This window comes from Crocodylus porosus, unplaced genomic scaffold (genome assembly GCF_001723895.1).
Source record: "Crocodylus porosus isolate Cpor-Errol unplaced genomic scaffold, CroPor_comp1, whole genome shotgun sequence".
NCBI lineage: Eukaryota > Metazoa > Chordata > Crocodylia > Crocodylidae > Crocodylus > Crocodylus porosus.
The window spans coordinates 51194686-51216119 of NW_017728909.1; the positions used below are offsets into that span (position 1 = coordinate 51194686).

Genomic DNA, 21434 nt, shown 5'->3' on the forward strand with positions numbered 1-21434 from the left:
TAATCCTCCTTGGAGGTGAATCCCGTCCTCCATCCTTTGTAGGCTTTCCTTTTTAGCCACAGTAGGTCCGCTAGGTCCCTGGAGAGCCAGGGGGGCTGCTGTGCCTTCTTGCTGCCTTTCCTCTTAATTTTGTTTGTATTTTTATGCTTTAATGTTTTGTCACTACAAAGTTTTGGGATTACCAGCATTAGATGTTTTTATCTTACTGAAATGTTTGGATAATCCCAAATCAACTATGTCAGGAATTTTCCTTATGTGGAAAATTTTGAAAATTCAGTTTTTAGTTCTGTTTCAGAATCAATTTTTTATTCCAAAAGTCAAAACGTCCCACAGAAGAGAAATTTCTCAGCTACCAAAGAGTCAATGTACGGCCTCAGACTTTAAGAGATACACTGTTAGAGCCCTGTTGCACCTTACACTGAAAGCCTCACAACTGTTAATCAGCAGTGTTGTTTGGCTTAGTGGAGCAGTCACACATTAAGACAAAAAACCTGCTCTGCCTGCCCCTTGCCTGCACAGCTGTGACTTGCCACTAGAGCAGAGGTGGGCAAAACATGGCCTGGAGGCCAGATTCAGCCTGCCATGCACTTTCACCCGACCCACAGCACCTACCAATGAATTGTACCCCACCTAGCCCATCCACCCATAAGGGTGGGAGCAAGGTGCCCACGTATACACCCCCCCACCAACACACCCTATTGTGCCTCCCTCCCACCCTCCTGGGTGAAGGCCCCAGCCTGACCAGCACACAGCTTCTGAGCCAGGCTGCTGCTGCTGCCAGTGCTGCCAGGGAATGTGCTTGGCTTCCCTGGTGTCCTGCTCACTCCAGACACCAGATAGGGATGCAGCAGAGGTGGGGGCAGGGGTGAGGGAAGGGGAACTGCAGCTGGGCAGAAGCATGGAGGGTGTGGTTGCTAGCAGCGCGAAGCCTGTGTCCAGGGGGGCGGCAGCAGTTCAGAGCTTGGGTGGGCAGGATGTGGGAGTGAAGGAGGATAGGAAGTGTGGGGACCCAACACACACTCCTCCCATGGTGCACAGCCCCTGCCAGTGGTGTCAGCAGCAACAGTAGCAGCAGGCAGGGGTGCTTGGGATACTCATGCCTAGCGCAGGCGCTGCTTCCCAGCATGTGGCCTTGTCCAATGCTACACATGGGGGCAATTGCATGGTGATCTGCCTGGTGCACATGCAGCCCCTCACTTGTGCGCTACTGGAGGGAAGCTCCATGCTCTGGAGCTGGCTGCCTTCCCTGCCCCCTGCTGTGCAAGTCCTGGCCCTGCTTCCCTGCAGTCTCCGGACCTGAGCGGCAAGGGGCGGGGAAGGCAGCTTGCTCCAGTACGTGGAGCTTCCCTCTAGTGGTACGTAAGTGTGGGGTCTGCACATGTGCCACGTGGAGCCCCCTGCAATAGAGTCAGGCTGGGCAGGCTGCGCTCCTCACCCCCATGTGCAGCACTGGCCAGAGTCTGCACCAGGCATGAACACCCCAAGTGCCCCTGCTGCTTGCTGCTGCTGCTGCTGTTGGCAGGGACAGAGTGCCATGGGGGAAGTGTGGGGGAGTCCCCACACACCACACCCTCCCTCACACCCACACCCTGCCCACCCAAGCTCTGCGCTGCCTCACACCCCACAAATGCCACATGCCCGCACCCTGTACCCACAAGCCCTCCACATATACACCATACCCTATTGCCCCTCGGCAAAGGAGTATTTCTGGAGGAGCAAGGGGAGGAACTTCCAGTGGCAAAGGTCAGGAGTTAGGGACAGGACTTCTGGGCCCAAGATGGCAGCCAGGGGCAGGGCAACTGTCAAGTGACAGGGCTACCCATGCAGCCCTCAAAATATCACTCACCAAACTTTGTTAAGCAACCCTTCAGCTGAAACAATTGCCCACCCCTATAGTAGAGGCTTGGTGAGCAGGGGCAGGGGTGGTCAATTATTTGGACCTAAGGGACATATGTGGAGTTTTAATGAGCTGTTGTGGGCCGGGTAAACATCCCCCTACCCCACCACAAAACTCAATAAAACCTCTATGGGGCTGTAGGTGGGTGGGGAGCAGTGTTCAGGAGTAGGAGGCAGATGAGGCTAGAATCACATGACCCTGCCCCCTGGGGTGTGGGATGTGTGTGGGGAAGGGTGGGGAGGGGTATGTGCATGTGTGTGTGTGCGTATGTGCGTGGAGGGGGGGGCTGCCTGGGCACTAGGGCCCAGCAGCTTGCTCTGAATGAGCGGGGAGGGGCAGTGGGAACCATGTGCAGCAGAGCTTGCCTGGGTGGTGTGGTCGACATTGCCCCCACAGCAGTCCACATGGGGCAGAGCCCTGTACCCACTCACACTGCGGCAGCCTGCACTGTGGTCCTGCTGGTGTCCACAGTTCATCTGAGTGCTGCTCTACTCCCCCTGCCTCCAATGGCAGCTCCTACTCCTGATCTTGCCCCTGCCATGCAGGACCATGCCACTTTGGGTGAACAGCTTCATCTGGGCTCCTGCCCCAGTACACAGGGCTCTGAGTTCAGCTCCTAGGAAAGTAGCCAGGAGCTAAAGCCAGAGTCCTGCACATTGGGGCAAGAGCCGCCTGGTTGAAGGTGCTCACCCACCCACCCAAAATGGCATGGCATGGTGTGGCATGGCAGGGGTAGCTTTCAACAGGCTGCAAAGCTACCTCAGTGTGGCTGCAGCTGGCCAGGTGCTGGTCTGACCACCTCCCCCCGACCCCTCCAACAGCAGCTCCTCTTCCTGCTCCTGCTGTATCTCACCACTCCTGGTACATCTCACTGGGTGTGTGGGGCTCTGGCTTCAGCTCCCTGTTGCTTCCCAGTGGAGGGCAGCTGGGATCTGGAGCCAAAGCCCTGCATGCTGGGGCAAGGAGTCACCTGGCCAAAGTTGCTCAGACAGTGTGGTTCAGTGCAACGGGGACAAGATCAGAAGTGGGAGCCATGTCTGGAGGTGGGAGGCTGGAGCAGCCTGCTGGAAACTGTGTGCTCTGACTGAGAGAGGCCTGAGGTGCTGGCTGGGCAGGGTCATTAGGGCTCTTCCCCAGAGTGCTGTCGGGGCAGCCATAGGCTGGATTCAGTCACCTGGTGGGCCAGATTTGGCCTGAGGAGCGTATTTTGCCCATGTCTGAGCTAGAGAAAGGAGAGGCTCACTGTTCCTGCTGGGCAAAATGAGTGCTGCAGCCCCAGAGCACCTGGCAGCTACAGAGCCTCCCACTGAGGCTTGGACTGGCTCTGCCCCCAGAGCCCGCAGGAGCAGAGTGACCCAAACCAAGCCAGGGAGCACCATTTCCCCACTGCCCCTCCAACCAGCTCTTCTCACAGTGAGAGCAAAGCGAGTTGGTCTAAGTGAGCGTCACCACCTCTCCACCGCTGCTGGAACCAGCTCTGCTCCTGCCAAAAGCAAATCATATCAGTCTGCGCAGGGTGTGGGGGAAGACACCTCCTGCCCGCTGCTGCTCTGACTGGAGCCAGTTGGAGTGGCAGCAGGAAGGAGGCTGTCCTCCTCCACCCCCCCGACCAGCTCGCTCTAATTCAGCAAGAGCAGAGCTGGTCCCAGTGGCAGCAGAGACATTGTCCTCTTCTCTGACTGACTTGCTGTGCTCCCACCAGAAGCAGAGCCAGTCTGAGTGGCAGCAGAAGGCACCAGGCACTAGTTGGACGTGCCGAGGGGGGGAAGGTGCTGTGCCTAGCTCCACTGTGTCCCCACTCGCCCTGACTCAGGAGGGCCTACTGCTTCCTGAAATGCTGGAGGAATTCAATTTGGTGGAAAAGCCATGGAGAGGGGCCACAAATTAATGGAACGGGAGAAAAAAAAATAGGCAGATTAGAGATAATCCTGCTCTGGAGTGGCATAACATTAAGCAGAATAACAAGTGCTGTGAGTCACTTAAAAGGTGTTAACATACAGCCAGCCCAGAGGTTAAGGTGTCTAGAAGCCACATAAAATTACCATGCAACAAGACCCTTAATTTGTATTCAGGATAGACTCGATGACAACAGGCTGCCTAAACAAAGAAGTGCCAGTACTGTGAGCAGGGTAACTGGAATAGTAGCAACGTGTTTTTCAGCTGGTAGCACAAACTTCAGAGGAACACCTGTTTTTTCCTATCTCCACCCAAATGTCCCCAAACAGAACAGAAACAAGAAAGCACTCTGAGCCAGATTCTTCTTTTGCCACACTGGGCTAAATCAAGAGTAACATTTCTGAAGTTAACTGCGTTCTGCTGCTGTAAACCAGGGGAGTCAGGACCCCTGGCTTTAAGGCCATCTCTTGCCTGTCTGGTAGAGTCCCCCCAAAGAAGCTTTGATTACTCAAGCCTCCCTGGCTGGTGTTCAGAGAGTTAAGGCAATGACCAGATAGCAGCCTTTTGGCACCAAGCTCCTCCTCAGCAGAAGGAAGGATATTGCTGTATGAACTGCCTGCTTAACAATGGCTCACATGTCCCTGGGGAACTGCCTGCAAATAGATTTCATCTTGCTTTCTCTTGTACTTTTCAAAGCTTCCTGTTTTCTCACGGTCCTTTTGGACAGTTTACAGTCTTTCTTCTGCTCCCTCTCTCTCTTTGAGGAAAGGAACACCCTTCTTATGAAGAAAAAAAAAGGAAGAGGAATGGAAGGGAAAGACTGCACAGTAGTGGCTTTTCTACCTCCCTGCAAGCTGCAGTTTTCTTTACCTTTTTTTTGCAGCAAAAGTCAACACCAGACTTTCCTATACATCTACTAATCGCAGTGGTGCACAGACTATCTGGTGCTGGAGAGTAGCACGTAGTTGTGCCTCATGTTTCCTCACCCAGCTGCAGCTTGTAATCCCACTAAAGAGTGGAGATCTTTACAGCATTTGCAAACCTAAACTGATACTTCCTTGTTTAAAAAAATACTGCAGTATCTTACAGCTGTTGCCCAGGATGCTGCAGCATTGCTACTAGAAGACTTGAGGCTGCTTCAAGTGCAGCGAATAGGAGCTTTACCATTAGCACTGAAGTCTGTAGAATACATTGGGATCTTCTCTAGTGGTGCCAAGCTCACTTAGTGGCAGCTAGTCTAGATTTTCTTGCTCTTCTGGGGATGTAATCCTGAACAGCTTTGCTTTTACTATTTTAGAACTGCAGACTGAACTCAGCTCACCTCTTTTCTGAAAGCACTGCTCCCCCAAGTAATCTCAGGTCCTCCCAAAATCCCACTGAAACAAAATGATCCCTAAACCTTAAGGGTACCCTGGCTCATAGTACATGGAATCTATTTGAATTTCCTTGCCCATTCTGTCCCTAGTTTGTACCAGTCTTTCAGATCAATGTTTCAAACCAGTAACAGAATCAAAAGCTTTAAAAACTTTAAAAATTATTATTAAAAAGGCTGGGCAGGACCTAGTGGCCAGGCTTTGGAAGATGAGTTATTAAGGTATGATTGAATGGCTCAGCTAATTCAGCCTTCTGTAATGAAATCCTTTTAAGTCAGTGTATTGAGGTCTCTTAGCAGACACACAAGCTTAGTCCCCTTCTTTTAGGATGTTGGCTGTAAGTCTTAAATAATTCAGCCATTAATTAACAGTAAGAAGTTCCACATGTAGATCATATCTTTTCTTCAGCTCAGGATCTCTTACAGGTTTCACTCCACTCCAACTTTGGGAATTAAGAGTTTCTTTATTCCTTTCTGCTGGGGATTTCCTACAACAAAATGGCTTTTCCTCTTCAAAGTTGCTTACTACAGAGATGCTGTCCCTAAAAGTTGACACCTTCTCTATTCCCTACCCTCAAAGTTCCCTGGACTCAAGATGCCATTTATATCCCAGCACATAACTCTTTAACACTGAACAGCTTCCTCTGAGTTACAGTCTTATAGCATGTTACTTACCTGTTTTCACCTGGAAAGGTGGATTGAGCCTGACCAAGTACCACTGAGCCTTTTCCCCTAGAAGGGCTAGGGAAACCTGTAAGAGGTCCCTCAGTAGAACCATTCTGGAAAACCATTTTCCCTCCTTCATTTTATTTTCCTCTAACTCCTCTTTCTCAGGGAATTGTTTCCTTAATGTTGCATAAAAGGGATGGACTTTCCTAAGAGGGGCAGGTGCACAGGTCTGAATGACCTAAGAGAATAGAAACCTTACCTTTGTTGTCCAGAGAATCAAATCTGAGCTGTACTACATATTAAGTCCTCATATGTTTCCTTCAAAGAAAGTAAAATATAAACATGTGATACTTCCCAAAAAGGCTGCCACCAAATTTATTTTTATACCTTATAAAGGCATTGTGAACTACTTTATTTATTCAGAAAGCTGTTCAACTTCATTTCTTTGGTTACCAGTATAGATGGACAGTTACAGATATCAAATTGCCTACCACTAGGTAAAATCTGACAGATGAAACAGAGTAGCCATACTATAGACAGATAACCAAAAGACTTCTGCTATGAATTATGTTCATCAGTTCTTCTCTACACAGTGTTCTTTTATTCAGAGACCTACTGGCACATCATAGGCTGTTCCAGCTGCTGTTGAGATAACAGCAGAGTTGGCATTGTCCTTTATGAATATATTATGCTAGTACTTCTGTTCCTCTCCATTCCCCTCCCAATACATTTCGTAGGATGCTTTTTGATGCATTGATTTCAGTGGTGATTGCTCACTAAATGTGAATAAGGCCAGAACTTGATCCTGCAGCCATATTTGATTGCACAGGTTTGTGAAGTCAAATGCTGTGGTTACTCCTGCATAAAGGGTTAGCAGAAATACACATTAAAAAAGCCCTAGATAACAATTGAGGAAAAGCCAATAAAAGCTTCTGCTTTTTATCTCAGTACTAGCAAATTCCCCATCAAGAATGACCTGGGGGGGAGCAGAGGGGTAAGCTTACTAACTCTAACCCCCACCTCCCTGCTCTGCCATGACCTCCCAGGAGTGTGGGGCCTGCCCTGCCATCCCCTCCGTCCCCCTTCACCAGCACCGCGTGCCACTGCTACCTCCAAGGAGCAGGGCCGGGGAGGGGAGCTAGGCCAGCACCACTCCACCTTCTCCATCCCTGCCATCTTGCTCCAACCCCGCCATCACCTGACTCCCAGTTATCTTTCCTGCTTGGTGCAGGGAGGTGGACCTGAGGACTTTGTGAGGTCCCTTCTGGCCTTACAATCCATGAATCTAATCTATGAATCTATGGCGGTGCGCTAGCATGCCATCACTGCTTCCACCACCTCCTGTCTGTAATCCTTTTGGAGCACTCTGGTTGGTTGTTTCAGTACCCAGAGTGCTCCAAGAGCATTACAGACAGACAGACAGACCAACTAAGTTCTTTATTATATTAGAGTGTTATCACTTCTATATATTGTATGTTGTGAACAGGATCAAGTAATTAGTTTGAAACTATTCAGTTGATGAAAATAACCATTGCTTCATTTTCTTCTTGTGAATTCTTAAATTTAGACATCTGAAATTTCCTATGGCTTTTTTCAAATACTGCCAATCTGATAATTTTGTATTAGCTGTTTGTTTAAAATGTTCAACAGTCAAAAATGGAAATAAATCAGTAGGCCAGTTAACTTTATCTGGATACATAGGCTATGCAGTCCTGTTTTCAAATTGCATAGCTCTTATAATCAAGAGTTTTGTGTGCATAGTTACATGCATAAATTAATTACTCTTTTTCTGTGACTGAAGTATTTACTTAAAATTGGCTTTTTCTGTGAATCCTTTTCCCAAAAGTTTATTTGTTAGAATATTAAGACAAAAACAATCACAAAGAGGAGACAAACACCCAAATCATTTAAAAATTCAGGTGAATACATAAATAACTTTTCTGTAGTATTCACCCAGCTCTAGCTATCTGTCAAAAACAGTATGTGGATACCATGCAAGCTTTTACCCTAGTTACCTGCATTCTGCTCCTCTTATGAACATGCGTATGAAATACAGTACGGTGGTATTCTACCCAAGATTAGCCCAAAATGTTAGTCATCTCCTCCAATGACAAATGCTTGGATAGATAGCTCTGTAAATTTGAATTAGCCCTCAATAATAGCACAGTAAATTTCCAAAATGTTGTAAATATCAAAATCAAAATGAGATAAAAACCAAAATTTCTCATTTAAATTCAATGAAATCTTAATGAATACACTGCCAACATTTTCTCTCTATTACAAATATTGGAGAAAATAGTATCTTTAGGTATGGAATAAAGGTGAGGTCATGTAACATGAAGACTCTGATTAAATAACTCAATTAGAAAAGTATTTGACTAAAATTTTTCCAGAAAGAAGTTAAAATGTAGAGGTTCTACAACTCATGAAAACATTTTTGGTTGGGGAAGACACCAATTTGAAAGGAATAAATAAATTTATAATTCCTAATAAGAGTGTTATAAATTCAGTTGTGTAAATCCAGATAAGGTTATCAAACTTCAGTGTCCTTGAGAGCAGTCCTTTGTAGGAGAAGAGACAATACAAGGATACTTATGGGGGGAAAAATGAAAAAGTATCCTCTTATCAAAGGGAAACCTACTGAGTCAATGGCTTGAGCTGACAAGCATGCAGTAGGGAAGTCTGAGTCACTAACGTAGCCCCAGGACTGTCTAAACTCCAGCTTACTCATCACAGGCACAAAAATACAAGTAGTAGTCAGAAAAGGAGCAGATTAGAGGAAAACCAGGAAAAAAAGGAATTGCTTGTTCTATCTTTAACCTTAAAAATTCTGTCACCTCAAGTCAAGTAAAGGGGAAGTTATAATGTCGATAAGTGTTCTATAGGTTTCCTTTCCCCAACTGATCTTGCATCTAAAAGTCTTCCTATTCCTTTTCAATATGGCATTGCTCTCGATTAAAGTCTAGATTTAAAAAGCAGAAAGTGTATGGCCTAGCTCAGTGATTTTCAACCTTTTTTCATTTGTGAACCCCTAAAAAATTTTGAATGGAGGTACAGACCCCTTTGAATGGCAAATGTGGGTATTTACATACTTTTGATTGATCATAGTCATCTCTGGCAGGTTACTTAGACATAGTCTGCAGACCCCCAAGGGTCCACAAAACAGATTGAAAACCATTGGCCTAGCTGGCCTAGAAATGTGTTACTTGTGATTTGTTTAAAGTTAAGAGCGTGACAGGTTATAGCATTAACCCTCTCACTTTCTTCGGATGACTTCACCAGTTTTGAAGGGCCCTTGATTTTGAGTCTGCCATAAGTCACTGGAAACTTAAAGTGTAGCTGCGTAAAAGTGTCTGGACAGAACAACCCCAACCACATTGGTCCAGTACTAGGGTATTTTGGATGCAGTTCACCATCATAAAATGCAGCGAGAAGCTGTTGGGTGCAGTACATTTTCATCTCATGAAGGGGGGATTGTATTTACCTTTAAAGTGTTCTTCTTGTTGGTATATCTACAAAATAAATAATTTTAATTTCCATTGTTTTTGACAGCTTTGTGGAAAGGAATTTAACAGAATGCACAATTTAATGGGACACATGCACTTACACTCAGACAGCAAACCTTTCAAGTGTCTCTACTGTCCCAGCAAATTCACCTTGAAAGGAAACCTAACCAGGCACATGAAAGTCAAACATGGGGTCATGGAAAGAGGATTTCATTCTCAAGGTAATCATTAGCAACACAGTTATTTTTGCAGCAGTTTGAATACACATGATAAGCACTCTAAAGAGCTTTGTAACAGGAATCTGAAAACATATAGACATTTCCTCTGTTAATAATATTGGAAGTGACTAAAACTCATAATGTTTGGAGATTATTTTTCAATTACTATTTTATTACTAATACACCTAGTTTTTGCCTATGGGGTCCTTGCCTACGACAAAGACTCGGTGTCTTATAAACACAGGACAAAAAGTGGTCCTTGACTCAATGAGCTTTCAATTTCACTGAAAGACAAGAGGCAACAAACAGAGAAGAGAGGAGCACAAGGAAACACTGAGACAGCATTGGTCAGCCTGTGGAGCTGTGGAGCAGTGTGTTAGCATACCAAGAACTTAGTAATGGACAAGGTTTTTGTAAGCACCAAGGAAAAGGAAAGCATTAAGGAGGATTTTGAAGGAGGACAGGAATTTTTTAGTATGATTACAGAAATTTATCAAACACTGGCCCAGCCTGACCTGTGACTGCTCCCTACTCTCCACCACTTTGGGGAAGGTGAGCTTCCTTCCATCTACAGAGCAGTGGAATTTCTCTTGAAATGCTTGGATGCATTTGAGGCTCAAATGAGAGAGTTGGTTATGATTTAATCTCGCTAAGACCAAGGCAATTATTGTGGGCTGGGAAATAATTAGAGAACATGGCTAGGATTACATTGATCCTCCTGACTGAGGGTGTAGTTTCATTATTTTAAAATAATTTTTACAACTTAATTTGGTTAGATTTCCACAGAATATCAGAGCTAACCTGGAGGACTTTGCTCCAACTGAATTTGGTCAGGAAATTGTTATTTTTTTCTCCCTGGTCTTTATAACAGTCCCTCCCTTTATCACCTCTTGGTGGTCATCTGTGAAGATCTATACAGGGCAACACATTTAAAGCTGTTGCCAAATAAGGCAGATCACATGTTGGGTATCTCGCTGGGAGCATTTAGCTCCAGGGCTCCATAATTCTTGCTGGTTTGCTTATTGGTGTCCAATATGGTTGGTTTGACCTAAAAAGTAATTCATTCCTGACCAATTGCCTCTTGTGCTGTACTGACACAATTTTGAGAAGGGAAATCTAGAGCTCACTTAGATTATGAGAAGTAAGCATTCATGAGTGTTTTCCCTATTTAATGCCAAATGACTTCAAAATCCATTCATTTCCCTCATCCAAAAGCACCTGAGTTTGTGGCTGTTTCTTCAAACAGAGTCAGCATATCAGAGGAGGAGATACTGTTAGGTTGGATTTTCTTGATAGTTGGCAATTCTATGCTGGGTGAGATCTATCTATGTTCATGGATACATATTTCCTATATACTAGAGTGTGATATACATGATCTAGCAATGTCTAAGATGAAAAAAAGAAAGGATCCTAATATATAACAATTTAGATGAACAAATATTTACAAATCAGGGTGTGGGCGTTTGTGGGTTTTGGGATTTTTTTGGAAATGTGTTGTTTAACTCAGTGGATCTTAGGCTAGTTACACAATTGCTCATAAGTAAAAGCAGGCTGTGTACATTTTATCATAAACAAATTTTTCTGCTCCTAAGGCTTGTTTGATACAAGACAGATTGCTTATAAGCAGAGACAGATCCAGAGGGGAGGTGTGGTGGCACAGATGCACCAGCCTTTCGGTTGACACTGTGGGAGCAGCAGTTGGGGATGTAATTTCAGGTCCCTCAGGGGCACATCCCATCTTCATATCCTCCACCCGCACCCACCCCACTGTTGATGTCCCCAGCTGCCTCTGGGACAGGGTGGCTCCAGAGCTGCTCTTGTTCTGCTTTGGCTGGGCTATATAGAAAGCCAGGGGCATGCTGGGGCCCCTGGCTTTATCCTCTCTGCCCATTCCCCTTAGTGTTTCATGCCAGCCTATGAATAAGCTAGGGGAAGGGGACGCAGTCTGCTGCCACTTCTGCAGCAGGACAGGAGTGGCTCTGGAGCTTCCTCTCCACACCCTGGATCATCTGGGAAATGAGGGACAGCAGCAGCAGCAAGTGAAAAAGGGGAAATGGAAGAGCAGGACAGGGGATGTGCCACTGAGGATGGAGGGGATGGGATGGGGGACTGAGGATGCAGGGAAGATTCTTATTTGATTGGGGGAACTTAAAAATCCCTGTCTGCTGCTTCCATAGGGGGTGGAACTGAGAGCAGGGCTGCAGCCACCCTTGCAGCACCAAACGCTGCTCCCACACTCCCCTTAACAAAATCCTAGATCTGCCCCTGTTTAGAAGGGTGGCTATCTGGTGAGAAATCCTTTCAACAATAACTTGTCACACACTATCATAGTGCTTAGGGTCGGAAGGGACCTAAACAGGTCATCAGGTCCGATCCCCTGCCCTGGGCAAGAACGGGTGCTGGGGTTATATCACCCCAGTCAAGTATCTGTCCAGCCTCCTCTTGAAGACCCCCAAGGTAGGAGAGAGCACCACCTCACTTGGGAGCCCATTCCAGAGCCTGGCAGCCCTACCAGCTGTAACAATAGAGACTGCATCAGTTGTTCAGAAGTTGTTGCTAGTTATTAAAGAAATAAAACCCAATGAATGCTGGCCCACATAAAGTCAGTGGGAGTTTGCTGTTGAACTCAGTGGCTGCGTCTACACATGAATTTTATTGTGGAGCAGACTAATTAGCTTCAGAGTAAAGCATTACTGTTCTACACGTGTGGTGGTATTAGACCATGGTAATTTATGATGGCTTAAGATAGTACTGTCCCTGACAGTACTATATTATGCCAGGGTAATTTACTGCAATTAAACATACATGTAGCAGCTGACCTTAGGCATAAATTTTGTCTAGGTTTGCCCAGCTAGCCAGGGGCCAGACTCCTGCCTGCTGCCCGTACCTTTGTGCCCCTGCCAGCCCTTCCGCTGCCCAGTGCTGCCACCGACCTCCCATGCCCTCTACCAACCCAGGCCTGCTCCATTCCAGCTCAAATTACTGCTGCCCCAGGCACATGTGTAGACACTGTGCCAAGGAGTAGTTTACTCTGGCACAAACAACTCTGATATTTATTGCTTGGCATTAATTGCACATGTAGATGCACCCAGTGAGACAAGGATTTCACCTAATGAAGGGGCCCAATCAATAGGATCTCCAGATTTGAGTTTCTTTGCAGTTGGGTGCGTAGTTGATTCTTTTATTTTTCAATAAGCATAAGGAGAAATACACAGAGCATATACTTAGGCAATACTGAGAGAAACACCAGTAAAAGAAGAAAAAACTCCAGCTGATAGGCCACAGTTCAAACGCATCATTTGACTATAACCATTTCCCAAACAACTAGATGAAAACAGAACAGTGCACAGCAACTTACTAGTGACACTCAGTGAGGACAATCAAATAATACAGAGAGGCCATGTATTAGGTATTTAGAAATGAATGTATCCTCCCTGTCACGCTACTGCAACCAGAACATTCATAAAAGGTGGTAAAAAGATTAAAAATGTGTCACTTGCCTTGCAAGAAGGAGCAAATGTCACAATGTTGGTTGGCTGTGGGATAATCAATATCAAAGCATAGAAAAAATAATGGGAAAGAAAGTGGATATGGCTTATGGCAAAAGTAGGTAACTCAAAATAGATCTCCTGGCTTTTCTATCATTGTCACTGAGCATTTTTTTCATGTTCACCAAATTATTTTGTGCCTCCCTTTCCTCATTTGTAAAATAGGCACAAAAAAAGAAAAGGTGTGCTACAGTAATTAGCAAACAGCAGTGTTTGAGATTTTTAAGCGCTTGTTCTTTTAAACCACTATAAGGTTTTGGAAGAGGAAGAATTACACTGTCCCAAGCAAGTGTCTTGAGAAGCTTGGAACAGGAAGAGCCTTTCGATCTTTCCCAGAAAAGCCAAGGGAAAGGAATTTCTTTTCATTCTGATGGTGAGAGTGCCAAGGGAAGCTCATGTCAGGAGGAAGAGGAAGACAACTGCTACGAAGCAGAGCAGTACAGTCCTGGCATGTACCATGATGAAAACAGCAAGCTGTATACACCTCAAGATCTGTCTGGCAAACCAGAATGTATAATGAAAAATTTCAGGGAGTCTTACTGTGATGAGAAGGAGGAAATACTGAGCGAGGGAAGAGTGGAAAAGAGGAAAGGAAATCCAGACAGAGAAGAAAACCAAGGAAAGAGAAACTTTTCAAACGACAAAGAATGCATGAGCTTTAAACCCTTTGAAAAGACTAGATTCAGCCATTCTCTGCCTGATTATCTTTACTTCAAACACAGAAACAAGAGTTTAAAAGAACTACTGGAAAGGAAAATGGAAAAACAAGCAATGCTTATAAGCATCTAAATGGGCCACTTAAGTTATAACTGGAAACAGGAAGTAGGCAGCTCAAATATTAGTTTTAACATGAACTTTACCAGAGTGAGTTTGTAATGGTCTTTGAGGATGAACCAGATCAAATCGATACAGATAATTTGAGGTAAACATGTAGATAATCTATTGCATTTCTTTGCGTCATTGGACTGCTTTATTTTTCTAAGGTAAACTAACATTTTTATACGTATCGTTTAATGTATCAGCAGACCATAAGGTGGGTACAGAGGTTTTATTTTTCTTTGTCTAGGACAATAGAGAATATTCCAGTTACCAAAACACAATGTACTGTAGTGTTTGATGTATTATATGTCTAAGGAACATGTAAAAACACTTATTACTATAGATGTCACAAGATCTGAAGATAATAAGTATTTTTTAAATATATGCAAAAGTATTGCTAAATATGTATGCATGAAAGTACTGCCTGCCATGCAATCTCAGAACAAACACCACCAAGAAGTTTTGAGTTACTGAAAATGACTACTTTAATATAGCTGTTTGCAGTGGCAAATGGGAAACAAAATAAAAGGAAACTTGAATGTGTTGTCAGATGGAGAATAACAGCTTTCTAAAGCACAACCCAGTTAAAGTCCTGGGATTGCTTCAGGTAACAAGCTTTTATGACACAGGATCTTGATTCTTTTCTGCACTTCTGTCAATATGGGAGAACTTATCAATTCTTCAAATGAAAGTGCTTGGACTGAGCTGACATTTTATGTCATTGTCATGCAGACCAGTACACTTGAGCAGCAGCACACATTACATTTGCTATAATTGTGCATAAACAGTAAGAGTGAGAGAGAATTCATTTCATTGAGGAAATGATTAAATTGTGGTCAGTTGTCTCTCAGCTTGAGCTTGAAGGGCAGTGATAATTTGAAATTCAATATACAACTGGTTTTGTTTTAGAAGAATCAGTGTCAAACAAAACAGCCCTCCCCACACCAGAACACCCCATAGAAAGCAATGACAACTTCCTGTAGTTCAAATCACCTTCTAGTGAACTCACAAATTGTTTCTCATTAATGCAACTGACCTATAGGATCCAATCTTTAAACATAATTAATAGAAAATAGAGTTTCACTCATGCTGTTCTTTATGAATGAGTCTCTCAAATTTTTATCCTCTGACTCACGTCTTATTTTATGTTACTGGGCAGGGAGCATTTATTTTTAATTAGTGCTATTACGTTGTCATTGAGTATTTATGTGGAACACGTAGAACTACTGGTCCTTTTCTCTGCCCACTAGAAATGAGTTGTTCAAAGCACATTCCTTCCAATATATAATTTGTTTGACCACTGCCCTGATTCCTGCAACTTCAGGATTTATAACAAACAGCCCCAGGCTATATTGTTACTTAAAAGAGAAGTGATAAAGTCTTAATACCTGGCTGATTAATTTCTTGTCATTTTAAGATCCTGAATTGATAAGTAAACGTTCTACGATTTTATATACAGGTATATAATATATTGAAAAAAATTTCATGTTTTATGTACTTGACACATCCTTAATTTTGAACTCTGTGCACCATGCAATAAAGGAGATCTACAGCATAGGAATTTGATATGCTACACACTTATTTTATATAAATCATATATTTATGTGTTGTTAGGTTTAGAGACCTGTTACTTCTGCTTCAAAATCTCAGCTGTCTACCACTCAGGAAACCCCACCTTGGCTTACATAAGTCATGGTTCTCATACCCTTTGTCTGAGCATGCTATTACATGGCAATATCACCCATTTGTAGGCACACGCAGACAATCTGCAGCAGGAAATGTGCGGTGGTGTCTGTTCACCTGCCAAACAGGGGACACAACATGAAACACAGACCCTGAATAAACAGCACAAAAATATGGCTCTTACAGGACACTTAAGGAGATGGGGTTCATTTCTACAGTGGCATTTTTAGAATAAATGCCAGGTTACACTGCATCTGTTTGAACTGTAGGTAATTTTAGGACTATAATGTATGACGTTCCTCAAAATGAGGTATATTTGAAAGGCATGAAGTGTAGGTATTTTGTGGTAGGTCCGGGCCATTTTGTCAAATGCATTTAGGTTCTGCATTATTTCCAGCATGAGACTACCCATCCCAGTAGTTGCATTATAAAACAGACCTTGTTCTTAGGTACCTGTTTGGCAGTCAGACAGCAGACACAATGGACAAAGGAAAGGGCTTGGGCATCAGGAAACCTGGATGATATCTCAGGGTCTGCCACCAAATTGCCGCGTCACATTGGGCATGTTGCTTCATCCTCATGCCACAGATTTCCCTACCAAGTGGGAAGTCATGTCTCCTTTGTAATATACTTTGAAATCTATGAGTAAAAAGAGCAGAGTTAGGGACAAGGTAGGGCAGAGTAGCACCATAGAAACTAGAAGGTTTAGAGGGACATGAGCATTCATAAGTAACAACGTCCTTTGTCAGATGCTATGTGAAGAGCGATGCTATGTGAAGAGCTAGGTCACATCATTTTGTGATAGGAGAAGTGAAGGGCAGGTCTGCACTGCTTCCAACAGTGCTGGGGGGACATCACAATGAAGTATGCACTACAGCTTCTACAGGCATACTAGAACTGGTGGTCAACACTTGCATGTGCTCAGCACCACTGCTAAGCTTTCTGCTGCATGGTTAGGACCACTCTAATATCAGCTACATTACATGTTTTAGCATCTTCCACACAGAGTGGAAGCAAGCGAGCAGAGCCTACTTCATGGTGATGCTCCTAGGTGTGACATGGAGGAAATGTCCCCAATCAGTCATGTGACAAAGTATCCCAGTCAAAAGACACAAATCAACATATACTTCCTCAACAGAAGCTTGTGCCAGAAGGTTTTCAAGGGTTTGGTAGTCACAATCAGCTGGACTTTTCAAAACAGCTCAGCTCCCACTTAGGCACCAAAGTGGCTAGATGTTCAGAAGTGCTTACTAGGATGCAGATGTTTTTTGAAAAATCTGGCTTCAGGTGGGGCTGCTGCACACTTGAAAATCTGGATATATGAGCACAGTTGATGAGGTCTGATCCTTGTGGGTAACCAGTGGAAAAGCTGTGGCACAATTACATGGTATTCAGAATTCCTTTATGAATATTAAGGAGTCTTTGGTGAAGTGAGTGAGTGCAAGTATATTATTTTGCCTAGACAGGTAACCCAAAGCTTTTAACCACACCTTTGCAGAGATTAACTCTACCCTGTTATATGATCCCCTCTTACCCTTAAGCAATAGCAACAGCCATCACATACAGTGCTGTAGCAGAAAGGAAGGGGTAGTCTACACTAAAATGATGACACCATTTGGAAATAAGCTCTGTGGTTGGAAAACATGATGTAAATCCCTTTCATCACAGCCATCCTACAAAGCAGACAATATCATACTTCCATGAGTCTCTCAGACTGTGCCAGCCTCCCTGTTTCTCAGCCACCATGCACTGCAGGCTAATTCATTTTAGATCAATAAAGAACTCCTCTAAAACAGAGGTGTTCAACCCCCAGTCCACAGGCCGGATCCGGCCCACTGAGCTATGCTATCCAGCCTACAGGGGACCCCATGGGCCTGAAAATTTGGCAGTGTGGAAGTGGTGGCACCAGTTGTGCTCCCCTGCTGCCATATTTCTAAATCCATTGTGTGGAGGTGACCCAGGGTCCAATTTGGCCAATTCAGCAAGGGGTACATGCCCCAGGGATACAGCTCAGGGCCCCAATCTGGCAGCGCAGGCCCTGGGGAGATGGTGCAGGACTGAGATAGAACAATGGCAAAAAGCAACATAGGTAAAGGGATTCCCAAATGACTCTCCATTCAGAGGTACCTTCCCATCTCAGAAGATAGTGTAGCTGAGAGACCTGTTGCACAGAAACCTCAAGGACACATTTTAGGATGGGACATCAATCTTCATTGAAAAATGTGTTGTTCTTCTATTATAGTTTTTTCCATAATATTTAAGCTGCCATTTTTTTAGGATAGTCCTTAAGGGCTTTTGCTTTTTAACAGCTCTGCAAAATTCCTTGTAGAATTATAAATTGCATTGATGACTAAGCTCTTCTCCCATTATCATTAGTGCATGTTCAGTTTTGATTTTCTGCTCTGCCATAGAACTTCTCTAGGCTTATACTATAAAGGAGACATTGAGGCCTTGGGGGAAGTAGCACAGAACATTTTGCTTTATTAACCATAACCTTGGCCTTTCTGCTGCTTTAGTGATTTTTTTAAGAAATGTTTTAGAGGGTGACATTGTCTTTCCCATACTCCCTGAAGTGACATTTTAGCACATCGGTTAAAATTAAGTCCAGTTATGTCAGTACTGTTGACTTTGTTCATGTTACAGAATTTGATTCTCCCATTTGGAACTGCTTAGTGACAAATAGAAAGTGTCCACAAATGTATTTGAATGAAATTATTTCCTTAGGGAGCTCCACAGAAGCCTAGTGAAGGCCAGTCAATCTGCAAAGACGAAAGTGGGCAGTGGAAGGGGTCAGCCTCTACATGGGTAAGACTCTACTATGAGGCCAGGGCTGGGATGCCAAGTAGCATTCTGCAAGGTACTGTACAGAGCAGAGTAAACAAGTAAGAAATGTAAAGGAATTACTAATCAAATCCAAGGATTGAGACACACACACAACACATTCTTCAAGAAATCAGAGTTGTCAATAATCTGCTGTTCCCTAAAGAAAAAACATACTGAGTTTTGCCTCAGAGAATCTGGCCACCTTTTAGTTGGCCTCAGTTCTACTGACTGTTGAACACCACTTATGAAGTGCTCAGCCCGATGTAAGTGGCAGCTGCTAATCATCAGTCTTGCAGCAACCATGTATGGTCTCAAAAGAGTAAGCCCTTGATGAGCATTTTATAAACGGTTATTGCAATTTGCTTCCTGTATTTTATCACATGTAATTTGTAGCTTGTTTATCAGAAAAACCAAGTCATCTTTCGATGCTGCCACCATGTTCCTCCTTTTAGAGGTCTTTTTCTTAATCTTACTATTAACATGGTGCTGTTGTACATGGGTGTAGCTGGTGTACAGGTAAGAAGTGTAATATACTTATTTTATTTATTATGCCAAAAAGTATTTAATAAGAATTAACATGGTTTTGATGATAACTGGTGTCTACTTAGCTGAAAAAGATGTAAACAGAGCTAACATTTTGTAACCTTAACAGAATTTGAAAGCATTGCAGTGGATGTTTATTTCATACAGAATGATGGTTTGCTATTAAAAATTACAACTCTGAAAGAGGGAGAAAACCTAAGTTGTGAAGGTTCAGTTTTCAGCTGTGTATCTTGCTAGCAAAAGCAGTTCACCTGAAAATAACATGTAAAAATGTATTTTGTTAATTTAAGCAAATAAAGATATATTAAAGATACTGCTGTAGTTCTTAAGTTGACCAGCACATCTTTACTCCCTAGTCAGTGCTATATGATAACACGCACACACTGCACTCAATGGATGGACGCTGCTTTCTTCAGCTATGACTGGAACATCATGGTTATACAGCAATTCCTTGAAGGACCTCTGGAGAGGTAACTGGGGAATCTGAAGGAACCTGGAGGGCTCTTTTGGAAGGACCTTTTATCACAGATTACATTGCGTGCATGTTGGGGAGGTAGTGCAGGGGGGGAGAGGACATTACTCCAGGTTGTTTCATCTATAGTATTACTTGTTTCAGCCCTGTTCAAGATACAAAAAAAAAAAAAAAAAGACTCAGTTCTCATGTCAGGGAACTTTGGACCAAAGGCTGCCATACTACAAAGACTGAAAGAGGTGTTTTAAAGGTTACAATGCTTTTAGTTAGATATTTAGTTAAATTTTGTTTAGTTTTATTTTTTGTCTGTTTGGTTGGTTGGTTTTTATAATGGGACAGTGACAGCATTTTCCAAGTCGGTTTGGCTTTGGCAGGTGTTTCAAAGCAATTTGAAAGGAAGGAGAAGGCAGTTGGCCTACTGGATACAGATGAAATATAAATAATGAAGGAAGTCAACCCAGTCCATGATGACTGCCAGTAGAATAGGTCTATGTGGCATTTCAGGGATCTAAACTACTTTAAAATGCATAATGGAGCTTGTGGGTGCAACTCCCAATAATATAAATCCAGAGATCTCATGGATCAGAAGCAAAGCTTTTAGTTGCTTGTTTTTTTGATTGCAGTTAACAACAGCCATGAACGTTATAAGCTTGTTCTGCATATGGAGGAAGATACGTCTCTTTGATAGCCAGAGAGTGACCTTGTTCATTCCCAAGTGGCTCAGTATCAGTGGCTCTCAACATTTCCTCTCTGCTAGATGCAACAATATATTTTAGAAAAAATGATGGTTGGCCCATTTCAAAATTTTCCTTTTCATTTTTGTTGAAAACTGAACTGTGTTCACTTGAGTCTTCAAACAAACAAAGAGGAAGTAGAAGAGAAAGGTTCTTTCTTAGATTCCCCCATGGGGCTGTTGTGTTTGCAATGAAGTGTGGGAAAAGTCCTGATGTATCTATGGTATAGTCATGTAGCACCAGACATTGTCAGATTAACACAGTCTTTATGACAAAAAAATAGGGGAAGTAATAGGGAAACTTAAGTAGGAAAAATTAAGTGTATTTGTTGACTAAATTATATTTAAAGCAAAATGTCTTCATTTTCAATCATGATGCCACTACCATTACAATTTATATAGGATCTTAATAGAGCAAAATCCTTACCCATGTGTAAAACATGAATACACAGTGCAGATTCAAATATAGCTCCATATTTTTATGCCTGGACTCTGGGTGTGAACATTTTCCAAAATTTGGTCTAAACTATATTTGAACATCAGCAACATCAGAGCTCAACAGAGATAACTGGGATATTTCCAACTACATAAAAGCACATGACCACGGTCCACAAACCTTTCAAATGATAGTCCTCCCAAAATTGGAAATGCAGTATCTACCTTTCCATCTACTTCATTCTACTGATTACATGCATGAAATGTATTGTCTGTCTAACACAGGGCTGAAGGCTGCAAAGTGGGATGCTATACTGCAACATTTCAGGGCTCTGGAAATCACAGAGGGTCTGCCCATAAAAAGTAACTGCCTGGATCAAGACCAAGATATTTAAGGGACAAATTCTCTGCTAATGTGAACTAGCACACCTCCACTGCGTCCACCGGGGTTATGCCAATTTTCAATCCTTGTTCCTAGCTCCTTGGAATAGATCCCGTCTCTTCTGTAACATACAAGACACACCCCAGGCACTTTATATATGTATATGGCCTTTGTAATAAAGAACACAATGTTTTCTTGATAGATTTACAATTTTAAAGTAATTTGGAAGCCTACCTGTGCCTCAAATCACTATAATGAAATGTATAGCTATTTAGAATGTATTTGGGCAACTGATTTTGGATTTTTTTATCTTGGAAAAACAAAACAAAACAGAACGGAGCTCCCACTGCCCACTTCGCTTACAGAACATAGGTCCAAGCCCCTTACTCCCCACCCACAGCCCCGCTGGTGCCCTTCACTCCCCCCGCCATGACTCCT

General features: G+C 43.4%; 1 protein-coding gene across 2 annotated transcripts in view; it reads left to right on the forward strand.

Annotated features, from left to right (window-relative positions):
• The window catches only part of ZNF366 (zinc finger protein 366), a 53549-nt gene extending 34262 nt beyond the window's left edge, over window positions 1–19287 (forward strand). For both annotated transcript variants that reach the window (XM_019532277.1, XM_019532278.1), the window contains exons 4-5: window positions 9387–9561; window positions 13360–19287. In XM_019532277.1, coding sequence (XP_019387822.1) covers window positions 9387–9561; window positions 13360–13895 — 711 coding nt within the window. In that variant the 3' untranslated portion in view covers window positions 13896–19287. The remainder of the gene's footprint in view (window positions 1–9386; window positions 9562–13359) is intronic.
• The last annotated feature ends 2147 nt before the right edge of the window (window positions 19288–21434 follow it).